This window comes from Gossypium hirsutum, chromosome D02, assembly GCF_007990345.1.
Source record: "Gossypium hirsutum isolate 1008001.06 chromosome D02, Gossypium_hirsutum_v2.1, whole genome shotgun sequence".
NCBI lineage: Eukaryota > Viridiplantae > Streptophyta > Magnoliopsida > Malvales > Malvaceae > Gossypium > Gossypium hirsutum.
The window spans coordinates 64783918-64796819 of NC_053438.1; the positions used below are offsets into that span (position 1 = coordinate 64783918).

At 34.5% G+C, this 12902-nt stretch overlaps 1 protein-coding gene across 1 annotated transcript; it reads right to left on the reverse strand.

Moving 5' to 3' along the window:
- Positions 1 to 7415: 7415 nt before the first annotated feature.
- On the reverse strand, positions 7416 to 10213 carry LOC107909506 (indole-3-acetic acid-amido synthetase GH3.17). Its single transcript, XM_016837046.2, has 5 exons — positions 10070 to 10213; positions 9522 to 9895; positions 9307 to 9408; positions 8308 to 9164; positions 7416 to 8211 (listed from the first exon to the last, which is right to left on the reverse strand). Exons 1-5 carry the CDS (start codon positions 10097 to 10099, stop codon positions 7640 to 7642), a joined length of 1935 nt encoding a protein of 644 aa, XP_016692535.2. The 5' UTR covers positions 10100 to 10213; the 3' UTR covers positions 7416 to 7639.
- Positions 10214 to 12902: the final 2689 nt, after the last annotated feature.

The window sequence follows — 12902 nt, forward strand, 5'->3', positions numbered from 1 at the left end:
AGTACTAGTTGCAATGATCACAAAAACTAGAAATTATTAAAAACAGAATAAAAATCACTCACATGTAATAGGAATTATGTTGGCCGAACCTTAGCTTCTTCAATGACTTTCTTTCCTTTGAAATTTTGGTTGAAGATGATGGAAAAAAGATGATACATTTACTTAATTTTACTTAATTTGTCATTTATTTACTAATTTACTTTTATAACCTTTAAAAACATTACAAATTTCAATAATGTCAAGCCATCATATTCCACTATCAACATAAATGGTTTAATTACCATATAAGGACCCATACTTTAAGGTTCTGTAGCTATTTAATACCTTTAGCTATTAGAAATCAACTTTTATGCTTTACGCGATTTAGTCCTTTTTACCGAATTAAGCATCCAAACAGTAAAATTTATTTACGAAACTTTCACCTAATAATTCTATCATGCTGTAAACTTTAATATAATAATAAAATTAATATTTTAACTTCAGATTTATGGTCCCAAAACCACTGTTCTGATTTGACCAAAAAATAGGCTATTACAAACCTAGTGAGAAAAAAGTCGATGATTAATTCGATGGTACTCACTCCTGTAAAGAGAAATGGCAAGGAAGGGTTGATGTTTATGGACATCAACATTGCAAGTCAGAAGAGGAGTGCTCTTGTTGATACGGGAGCATCAGACTTATTCATATCGAAAAAGGTTGCGAAGAAGCTTAGTCTCTCGATTAGAAAATCGAACAAGAATATCAAGACGATAAATTCTGAGGAGGCCCTAACTGTGGGAGTAGCTCAAAATGTAGAGCTATAAATCAGTGAATGGAAAGGCAAGGAAGAGTTTGAGGTAATCCAATTAGATGATTACAATTTTGTACTTGGCTTAAACTTCCTTAACAGGATCCAAGCAGTTTTGTTTCCATGAGCCGATCAAATTCATATTGTTACTGGTCCGTTATCACGAATTATTGTACGAGTGCATTAAGATATGAAGGTTGGGACCAAGGTGTTGTTAATCCAACTAGTCGAAGATGTTTTGTATGGGAGAAACATTGACTCGATAAAACGGAATGCTACGAAAACCCCTTTGAAAAAGTTAGTAGAGTATGAGACCGATATGAGGCTTGTAGAGTCGATTGTAGAGCTGTCACCTTTGGGAAAATTGGGTTGTGTATCAAACTTTGAGGGAAAAGAAGCGATGCAAAAATAGTTGAAACAAGTAAATGCTGCGAGTAAGGTACATCACGAACAATTTGATAGTGTTTTGAATTCTGATTTGTTAGCTTGGCAAGGTCGTAAGGGCCCTTTCAAAGTTCTTAAGCAAGGAGGCTGAGGGACTATGGGCGGTATAAAGCCAAGATGTGAGAATCAATGGGATTCCAGTGGGAATAAGTCAAAATTAGGGCAAGTTAGAGCGGAGACTTCTTGCCAACGAAATATACCAGAAAGTGTAATGGCTCAAGTTAAGAGGCGACGGAAGCCAATGCAACGGTTTTGAAAGAAGGGACGACCCAATTGCAAGACTAGTCGGGAAGGAGCCAAGGCAACGAGAAAGTTCAAAGGCGAATCAAGTCAGTGCCATTCCAAAGGCGCAACGAGGACATTACGAGAATGTGTAGGGGAGAATGTCACGGGCCAAAGTGCAAAGCCCGTGACGATAGCACAAGATGTGCCCCATGAAGGTCTGTCAATTAGATATGGATTATTTAGCCCACGAGAATTGGCTCAATTCCAAGAATTGTTAGAGAAGCCTGTCAGATTGAAGCATGAGTGGCCCAATGATGAATATATGGCAACATAGGGCATCCTGGTAAAGATGAGAACTAATTTTAAGAGATTGATAGGAATCATATCTTTTAAAGATTAGATTAGATTTGATAATTTGTAATCTTTTAAATCCCTAAAATCAAGGGATAGGCTAATCTCGTCTGTCCATTTAATTTGATCTTGACCATCGGTTTTGGGGAGCTCAACTATAAATAGAGAGTTTCCCACTCACTTGTAAATCATCCATTGTAACTTGAATTCTTAAGGGTAATAGAATTCTGTAAGCATTTACTCAAACACCTTTCGTGCGTTCTTTCTGTGACTTTCTGTTGTTCTTTTGTAGCTTCTTTTGGCATAATTGCTTCCACCATATAAATTTGTGCCTTGGAGGAATTCTAAAGGAATCCTCACTTTTGGGAGTAAAGGCTGACTTAGGCAAGTTTGGAGCGAACGGATTGCCTAAGGCCACACTGATCGCGAGACGAAAGATCTAGCCCCGTGACATACGAGCCATCATGAAAATCTGATAGTACAAAACATTTAAACAGTAACTGGTTAAGGGTAAACAAGCATGGTCGTTATACACTCAAAAAGAAAATCAACTCTATAAGGTAAGAAAAATAAAATGAGATTACCTCATTTGTTAATTTTAAAGCGATAATCAAACATAATATTTTGAATGAAATCGTGAGATTACTCTCTAGCAAAGTTGTTCTAGGATTTTAAGAAGTCAAAGAAAAAGCTTGACTCCAACAGAATTTGATTTGCTCGAAACAACTTGAATTTTTTTATTCAGGTGTTCCTGAGGTACTAAAATCATAAAAATTAACTATAGCCTCTTTATATGATAAATAAAAGTTTTGGAACTTTTGGCACAAAATTCAATCCACAAAATATATTTTGATTTTTCTCTTTTTCAATTTTTATTTATGTTTTTTTCTTTCTTTTTTTTGTGGGACATGTGTTTTTTTCAATGTACCAATGTTCCATGAAATAGTATACAAAATTTCAGATCGTTTCGAATTCGTTAACCTACTGAAAATGATGGTTTTCTAAAAAAAAATTCAGGGTAAAAAATATTTTTAAAGGTTGTTTGATGAAATCAATGAAAACAACTGATAACACTAATATCTTAGAGTTAATTTATTTCTTATTTTAGTAGGATTTTAGGATTTTTACTTATTTTTATAAATTAATTTTGTTAAATTTTAAGAATTTATGTTTTAAGTTAATTATATATTTATAGTGTTAAATCAAACTAATTTTTGATGCGTTCTTATCTAATGTAGGTCCGACAAAGCATGAGAAAAAATAACTTGACAAAAGCAGATTTCAGTTCCAACGGAAAATGTCTCCGCCCCAACGAAAGCAAACAAACAACTTTCTGCTCCAACGAAACAACAAGATTTTCCGTTGGAACGGCGCATATACTTGGTAATTTTTTTAAAAGTTACAATTTTTGGGGGTTATAAAAGGGGAAAATGGAAACCAAAAAGGGGGGCAGAAGAGAAAAAAGAGGAGCCGCCCAAGCTTTCACACATCAAGAATTGACGGATTCCAACAGGAAGACGAAGTTTCTCCATCGTTTTTCTTTCTTGTTTCCTTTTATTATGTCTAACTATTGTTTTAATTTTAATATGTTTCTCAAATTCTCCGTGAACTAAATCTTTTTTCTAGGGTTACAATGGATTTAATGTTTAGTTAATTGACTGTTATCTATTTCCATATCTTTTTATTGTTAAGAAAATTTAAATTATTTATTCATTCTTATTCATCTTTGATAATAGTCTAGCCAACTATTAGTTTGACAAGCCTAAAGAAATCAAAAGAGGACTTTTAGGTATAGAATGAATAGCTTTTGGTCTTAATAAAATGGGACAATCTGTGATTTGTAGTTAAGATAGGAATATACCTGATTACCTTTGGTAGCCATAATAGGGGTATTTCTTAATTTGATCTACATTATTGGCATAAGATTATAGCTCAATAGTTGAGTTAAATTAGTTTTTTAATTGCTCGAAAGAGAATTAAGGGAATTTTAGTTATTTAGGTTTAATAATTAACTCTATTAGGATAATTTGGGTGGAGATGGATCAATTAGCTAACGCATTAGATGAAATTGAAATACTAGGGTTTTACTACTGGTTGTTTATTTGATTTAATTTCCATTGCTTTTTTTATTTACTCTTAAATTAGTTAGAAAATTTTATTATTGATTAATTTGGATTGGTTCTAAAGTACTATTTGGTGATTGACGTTTCAACTAGTAATAGCTCTCTGTGGGATCAATATTTTATACTACTTGAAACGGTACGTATACTTGCGTGTGCGATCTTTGATCAACAATAATTTGTTTAGCACAAGGAAACCACTAAAAGAGCCCAAATCTGATACCAAATGATAAAGGAAACGGACCAAGATCGAATTCAAGTTGTTTGGACAATGAAAAAGTCGAATCGAAGAAGAAAAACTCTGTCTTGGAGAATAAGCAACCTAAAACGCAAAAAAATAAACTCATAGGAGTTATAAAAAATTGGAAATAATAAAACAACTAAAAGAATAAATTTAAGAACAAAGAATAAATATCCAAAACAATAAAGAAAGAAAGAGAGAAAAAGGAAATTAAAAGATGAATGATGAATCGAATAAACCGATGGATATAGATAGAAGGTAAAAGTTTTATTGAACCCTTACAGGAAGATTGCCCGACAAGCTCAACCAATGGGTCTAACCAACTCCCTAAAGTCAAACCCTAGTAAATTTGAAGGTGAAGTGTCGCATAGAAAATTTACTTCTAAGAAGAATGAAAGAGAAATCTCACAAAAGAGAATACTCGGAGTTGAAAATTTTATTAATGAATGAATGATGTTTAATGAATAATGAAGAGATCTTTATATAGGCTAATTAATTACATCCAAATAAAACTCTTAAGAATAATGAAACTCTAATTAATCGAAACAAAAAGTAGTTTTAGTGGAACTAAACTTTCTTGTTAACTAAAAAACATAAAACTCCTAAACAACTTAAAATATTTAAAAATATCCTAAAATTTGAAATAAATAAATAATAAAATATAAAACCTAATAAATAAAATATTGGGCTTATATATAATTAAAATTAAGCCTTAAAATCGAATTCAAGATGATTTAAACTTGAATTAAAACTCGAAACTCGTAATTTTCATGATAATCTAGCCCAAAATTTCTACTCGTATAGTCTTCACTAAAACATTCATAACTTGAGCTCTCGGACTCTAAATTGAGTGATTCAAAATGCATTTCGAGGCTAAGAGATAGATCTTCGATCGATATGAAGACACATTGACCTAGAAAGGCCTAGATCCCTTCTAAAAATACACCACAAGTCAATTGATTATAACATGAGTTAGGCATGTGGCCTTGATTGGACTCTTAAAGTGTAAAGCCTAAACGTGTTAACATTTTCCACATGGGCTTCTCATTAGGAATTAAGCTTTTAAGTCCATGAACAAACTTAGACCCTTCTAATTGATCCTCGCTCCATGGTGTTTTGATGGTTTTTGGAGTACATATTAAAAAATCACAGTTACTTGAATGGAATCAAATTTTGGTTTTTATTTAATTTATAAATAATTTTAATTTTTTATGATGTAGAAATAAATTTCTATATAAATTTTTTTTAAAAAATACTATATAAAAGTTATTGATTTTTTTATTTACCTCAAAAATAACTTTTTAAAAATACTTATGAAAAAAAAGACTCATCAAATAGTGTTAAAAAATTATGAAATAAATTTTATTTTGTTAAAATAAATCCAAAACTCAAAATTCAAAATTAGTATAAAAAATAAAAAAAAATTATATTAAATCGAATCAAATAATTATGGATGATTTAAAAAATCTAAAAAATTCAATGGAACCAAATCCAACTCACCAGAAACTCACATGGTATTGATTCCAAAAGTAATAGTTGGGCCAAAGCCTAATGTCACCATCCGCAGTACAGCTGATTGTTTCTCAGGGTCATGTTAACATCTTCTGATGAGTAGGTATTATATGGAAATGATGGCCTTCCAAGGTTGCAAGCATGTTTAGAGCATGAAAGAAAATGGGAAAGTAACAAATCTGAAATCATGTCCCTTTACCGGTTTGGGTTGATTGGGGAGAGCGTCATGCACATGCAGGATGGTTGGTGTTGGCAATGTTCATTCACCAAACTGAGATTGGGAAAAAAGCATGAATGACCCACATTCCAGTCCTTTCACTTTCACCCCCGCATGGCGCTAGGGACATTGCCTTATCCCCCAATTACACAATGGAAAGGTCCCAATCTCACTCTATTTTGATTTTGCATGCAGGCCCATTTTGTAAAAAGACGCTCAACCCTCCAGGTTTAGGGTCAAAGACAGCTACAGAGCTTGTCTTTTTCTCCAAAATGTCTCCAACATGTGTCCAGCACACGTGTGCTCGGTCTTTTTTATCCCTTTAGTAGCTGCCAATTGCAGCCACATTCAAAATATTTCGGGCTCAAGAAAGACCGCATCCCGATTGATTGCGCTTTAGACATTGATTATACCACACCTTCTTTTTAGCTTTTGTATTTAAACTTGTAAATGTCCCAATAGCTAGCTAGGATCGCTATATTTATCCATAACTCGGTATTTATTTGAACTCTTTTTGTTTTCACTAAATATGGCTATGTATTTTGAATATTTGATTGCCAAGAAGAAATGCAGTTGGAGTTCTCTCCATGTGAGAGAGATGCAACATAATTAAAAAAGGGAGGGTGGGGAGAGTATGCAAAATGCAACCCCATCTGATGGGGTGGAGGTGCTGGTGGTTAAGGCCACATGTTTCCCCATAAATGCACGAAAACCCCAGGGGCCTGGCCTGCGCATACAGACTCCTCCCTTTTGCTTGTACAGTTTTTTATGTCTCCTTGTGTTCTTTTCATTGTCCCCTACCGCCTTGTCCATGGTTCATGGATCCCCGCCTAACTTCCCCCCTTATAGTCGTGGCTGCATGTTAGCCTTTGCCTGCTTTCCTACAAAATGGTTACATCTTAATTTAAAAGATGATAATATCAATATGTCGACGCCATTTCTGACTCGTCTCCCCGCTGTAAATTTTCTGGCACCATCGACATATTGACCCATATTTTTTGAGTGTCAGCCACGCAATCTTGTTCACTAACAAAACCATCTTTGATGTCATACATGTGGATTTATGGTCAGGAAAGTCGGTTTCCATATGAATAAGAAATATTATGCACCCTTTTAGATTACCGGAAATAGAGACAAAAACGGAAAATCACCTGTCATCTACACATTTAATTATTGCACCTTGGATTCATTTTCCTGTTGCTTCCAACTCCCATATTTTGGCCTTCTATCTGATCTTCGTTCGTGCACATTACATCTCTTAGCATGATTTTTCTTGTAAATTACTCTCCAGACAACGATAGATTTTGACAGCGATTGCAAAATGACAGTTCAGAAAGGCACAGCTGCACTTCAGCCATTTACTTTAAATGGCTGATAAATGGGATTATTCCCCCTCCACATGATGAGTTTGAGGTGCCTGGTGAATCAATAATGTTTACCATTAATTAATCCCAACCTTTTTCATCATTTTCTTCAAATGTGCATGTGAACATGAAAGCATTTATTATGATTCCATGGTTATTAGAAGAAGAATTATCTTTGATTATGGACTAGACAGAGAGTCGTACAAAAGGAGATAGAGTTGTCTCATAGTCTAAATGTCTATTTTTAATACAGAAGAAGCAGACACTGAAAGGAAAAAAAAACAAAAGACAAAAGAACGTCTACAATACAATTTCTTTTACAGATTCCAGGAGGGAAAATGCAATATTCTGCTTCATTTTCTTTACTCAGTTTCCACCCTAAACAGGCTCCCAAAAAGGTGCCTTTTGGCTGAAAAACCTTGCTACCACCCTAGAATCTAATATGTTAATGGCCTCCCCAGATTTGATGCATCTTGGTGTCTTGTATTGGTTAACAGAAGATCCTTGAGACACACAGAAATCCATGAGTGCATCAAATGTTCCATGTTGCACCACTCTTATCTCCAATGGTCCAATTGAATTGTCCTTTCTCCGACATCTTCTATAAACAGAATCAAGAGATTCTTCCACCGTGGAGCAACACTGCTCCATTATCTTATGATCAAGTACTGGAAGATGATTATTCCCTTTGCTTGTGATCTCCCAGAATAGCACATAATGGCCTGGTATAGAGGAAGTGTCGGCATAGCTAGTGTACTCGATCAAGAGGATACCAAGCGACTCAACAATGACCTTTGCTTTTGTCACTGCCTTTAACAGGTCTTCCTCACTGGTTTTGTCTGTGTCAACGCTTAAAACGACATTCCTCCGATGCACGAATCGAAATTGAGGAGCTTTATTGTGGAATCCAGTTACCATTAGAATGTCTCCAACTCTATATCTATACAGGCCTGGAAAAAATTATATTAATAGATGTTCAGTTCAATTTCCATTTTGAATTGGAAAACTTTTCAGTTTTATTTTCATATAACAGGGCAAGAACTAACCTGTAAAAGTTGTGACAACGAGTTCATAATACTGGCCAAGCTTAACATCCACGAGCTCAACAGTTTCAACATCTTCCTTTTCGGTCTCTTTTTCCATGCAATTTTCTTTGCAAACACCATTGCATTGGACATATTGAGCTCCATCTTCGTTTTTTTTCTTCACAGGTAAGAACTCGAAGTAAGCCATATTCGGGATAAGGGTGTAAGAGACATCCCAAGGCTTGCTCAGTGGTTTGAAATTGATCCCAAAGTAACATTCTGAAGAAGCATACATTGTGGAAACCAAAGGTAGCCCACCACTGTAGTATTCAAGAGTAGATACATATTGTGCCATGGAACCTGTAACAATAACTTCAATGTATTTTGTTCTAGGCCAGAGTTTCTTAATTATCCCTTCCCAGGATTTACTATTGCATTCATGTTCGATCAAGTCGGCTAACTCCGGTTTGGGTTTGTTGAGAACTAGTGATACTACTTTTCTGCAACCGGGGTCAGTGATCCAATCACTGACATGACCCGTTCTAATGTTGGAGCAGAGCTCTTTCCAATTATGTTCCAAGAACTTGATGGCCCGTAGGAAAGCAGAAGCAAAAACTGCACCAACTCTTAAAACCTCTTGTCGTTGTACTAAACCGCAAAGTAATTGACAGTACATGCTCTGCTTGCTGTCAGAGCACAAGATGGTCTCATCAGGACTAGTGTAAACATTGAAGCGGTTGAAGGGTCGATTCTTGAAATTATTACTCTTATAGTAGCTTGTTAAGACAGGCCTCGCCATTAGACCGGAGGGAGTTTTAGTCTCCGGCTTAACAAACAAAAGATACATTGCTTTTCCTTCGTCCAAGCCGTCTACATACCTGCAATTTAACAAGTTGGGATCTTTTGTGACAAATGAAACCAAAGAACAGAATTGGAAGGAGATAAGCTTCTTTTTAACAGGAAAAATATGTAAAAGAAAAAGAAAAAAGAACAGAAATGGAGGTAAGATAAGCTTCTTACTTGTTCATCACTGGCACAAGCAGATTATAAAAGAATGTCTTTCTGTGCAAGTCTTCAGCAGTTGAAGGCATCATCTTTGGCTGCCCACCCGAAGTGCCGGAGCTTCATCAAGAAAAAGATAAATGGCATTCACGAGGAATTTAAGCTTCAAAATATATGATCATATAGATTCTTCACTAGAAAACAGATAAAAAAGCAACGGCATGTATGTATACCTTGTGAGCAACTCAATGATTGGTTCAGCAGAAATGATGTTTGATGAATCCCCATTGGCAATTCGCTCAATATAAGGTTTGATATCTTCGTAATTCACCACTGGAACTGTCTTTTTGAAAACTTGCTTGTCAAACTCTCCATCCAGGAAGCCTTTAAGATAATCCGTACGCGCATTTCGTGTTATTATCTCCTCTAATACCCGCTGCTGTATTTGTTCAACATTTTCCGTAAGGTCCTCCAGTATCTTCATGCCAGCTTCACTATCGTTAGGATCATAATTCGGCAACATCCCTGGCAACTGGCAAGGATTACCTCTTGTCATTTGATTAACGTCTTTGGGTTTTCTAGAGCATGTGCTGAACTGCTGTTTGACCTATGAAAAGCAATAAAAAAGAAAAGAAAGCTTAGAGTCATTGAAGAGATTAAGTAAAGAGATGACAAAGCCAGTAGAGCCATGGTCTCTTTTCTTTGAACTGAATTAAAAGCAACCTTATCAGCTTAAGCGAAGACAATGAGAATACTCAGAAAACACAGGCATGGAGCATACCGCTGTACAACTTGTGGGGCATGCTCTCATATTTAAAAGCCTAGGCCCTTCTACTCTCTCTCTCTCTCTCTCTCAGCTGGAATATGTTTCTAGGGAACTGCTGATGAGAGCGGGAAGGGGGAGGGGAAATGATTAAATAACAGATTCTTGGAGGCTTTTTTGGAAATGACGTATAATAAAAAATCTCTCCAAAAATAAGAAGAAAAAAAAAAGGGAAATGTGAGGGAAGTAGAGACTGTGGTGGTCCTACACACGTGGTGTTGTCTACTTAGCTGTGAGATTAGATGCGGCTATTGCTGGTCAATACTACCTATAACTATAATCTACAAGTCCCTATTTTTCCCATCACTAAGTTATGGAAACCATTAAACAATTTCTTGTGAGATTTCAAACCCAATCACAAGCTTTTTTTTAGTATTAGTTTAGTGTATATATGTTAATGCAGAAGGCCTGGTCAGCACATCCATTAAGATGAGGCAGATGGAATGGGAAGAAAATAAGATAAATGATTAAGAAAAGAAATCTAAGTTTCCATGAAAGAATAGGACAAAGTTGCAATCATGAATATCTCCTCTTTGCAGATCCCCTAATACTGCCATTGCCAAGAGATCCTAAGGGAGACACTATTTTGATAGGGTGGGGGGCATCCACACATTATTCTATGATAGATAATAGTGGTATGCAAGTTGTTAGAATTGATTTTAGGTGCATTACACATGGGATATGCACCAAATAAGAGAAAAGGGTAGATTTACACTCCCTCAAATGTATGTATTTAGCTGACGCCCCCCTGGTTGATTCCAGGCTGCCAATGCACTGTTTGCAGCTTACTATTCTCCATAGGGTTTTAAGACAAATATTACAAGGAGGGAGTGGGAGTAGGCTGAAGCAAAACCAAGTTTGTTTCTTTCCATAGAAATTAATGATGATAGAGTTGTGGAATATAATTGATATGGTTTCAAAGTCATCACCACACAAATTCAATATTTGGGTTAAGCGAGGCTGGCTTGTTTTTCTTGCATGACATGTTCAGTGTTCACCACATATATCCATCTTATCAATGGCTCCTAGAAACCAATTCTGTTAGAGATGATTCAATCCCTTCATGGAAAAGAGAAAAGAAGAAATAGATAAATGAAGTATATAGATATGGGTGTCATATAAGTGAATCATGTGTCTTGTCAGGGACCCTACCTGGAATCATCAAAATTATGATGGAAACCGAGCAGTGGAACCAATATTTTTATGGGGATCTAAACCAGGAACTCTCTCCCACTGGATTGTAAATTTAGGTCAAAAAAGTGTTTCCTTGCATCTGACACACCCGGTAATTGAAGGATCCAAGACACTCCCAGTACTCCTATTCTACACTATCTGTTGCTTCTTAACTACTACGTGTTACATATGAAGCAAAACTCCGTGAGATTGTATCTTTAATTGTCCAAACATGAGTGAAGTTTTGCATTATATGAATTAACATCAGTGGCTGAAGCGCAACCATTGAGGCTGGTTCTGAATTAATCAAGAATCAAACATGCGTCGGATCAGACAGCTTGAGTTTAATTAATGCCCTCGATGACAAATGTGAGGTGAGGTTCCATGGCAAGTGGAATATGTAATTATCTACTATATTCATCATCTTCTTTCTTCTCGCCTTCAATGTAATGTTATAATCATATTTTTAGTGAAGGCAGCAGATTGGATAGCAAAACAATCTCTGAACCTTACGTGTTCAGACAATTGAATTGTGTCTGTTCTTCTTTGTGTAATCATCTTTATTGAAAGAAAAAAACAAAAAAACTCTACGAATGCATTACAGGGCAAGCCAAAAAATTGTGGTAATATCATTTGGTTAAATCTGCTATTGTCCTTGACATGCAAATTATAAGTCAGTCTATTCTTAATGGTCTTTTCGTCTTGTACCTTTAAAAAGCTCTCACTAATGGTAGCTATAATTCATTATTAGTTTTGCTATTTTCAAAATATATGAATGCCACATCAGGTTCAAAGGCGAAGTCAAAAAAATGGTTAAAGGGTCTGAGAATCCACAATGTAAAATTTACAAAGATTTATAAATGTATACTTAATTAATTATAAACACATTTAATTATTCGAAATGTTTATATTTAAAAAAAAACTTTGTGCTTGTACAAGTAAAATATTTTAATATCCAAACTTGCTTGATCCATCCCTAAAGAATTTGTGTATGAAAATATAATTTAAAAGTTAAATTTATTATAATTATTTCACAATTTATAATTGCTCATAATGAAAAAATTTTAAATTTTCAGTGTATAAATTCTCATTATGAAATAATTAAAATAGGCATAGAATTATTTTATATTGTAAATAAACATAGGTTACATACATTAAAAAGGTAAAATCAAATTTGTATCATATAAATCATTCAATTGATTGAAAATGAATAGAGTTATTAGTTAATAATTAATGTGATTTATCATAAAAAATTACAAAATTCGATAAAAGGAATTCATTTAAAAAATGTTAAAAGCTAAATAGAGGAAAAGGTAAAATAAAAATTTGAGATGCCAAACATAAATGACAGTATTTTAATTATTAATGATAAGGATTAAAAAAACTCTTCAAAATTTATGAGACTAAATTGTAATTTGACAGTCCCCCTCTAGATTAATCATAGACAAGTTGTTATTTACTCATATTACTCAAAATAATATAATAAATTAACAATTGTTGTTTGTATTAAGACTGAAAATTATGAAATTCGAAAAATATAACAAATAAATGATCTATTGGAGAACATAAACTAATTCAAATTAAAGTATAGTATTAAATCCACAACGAAAAATTATTT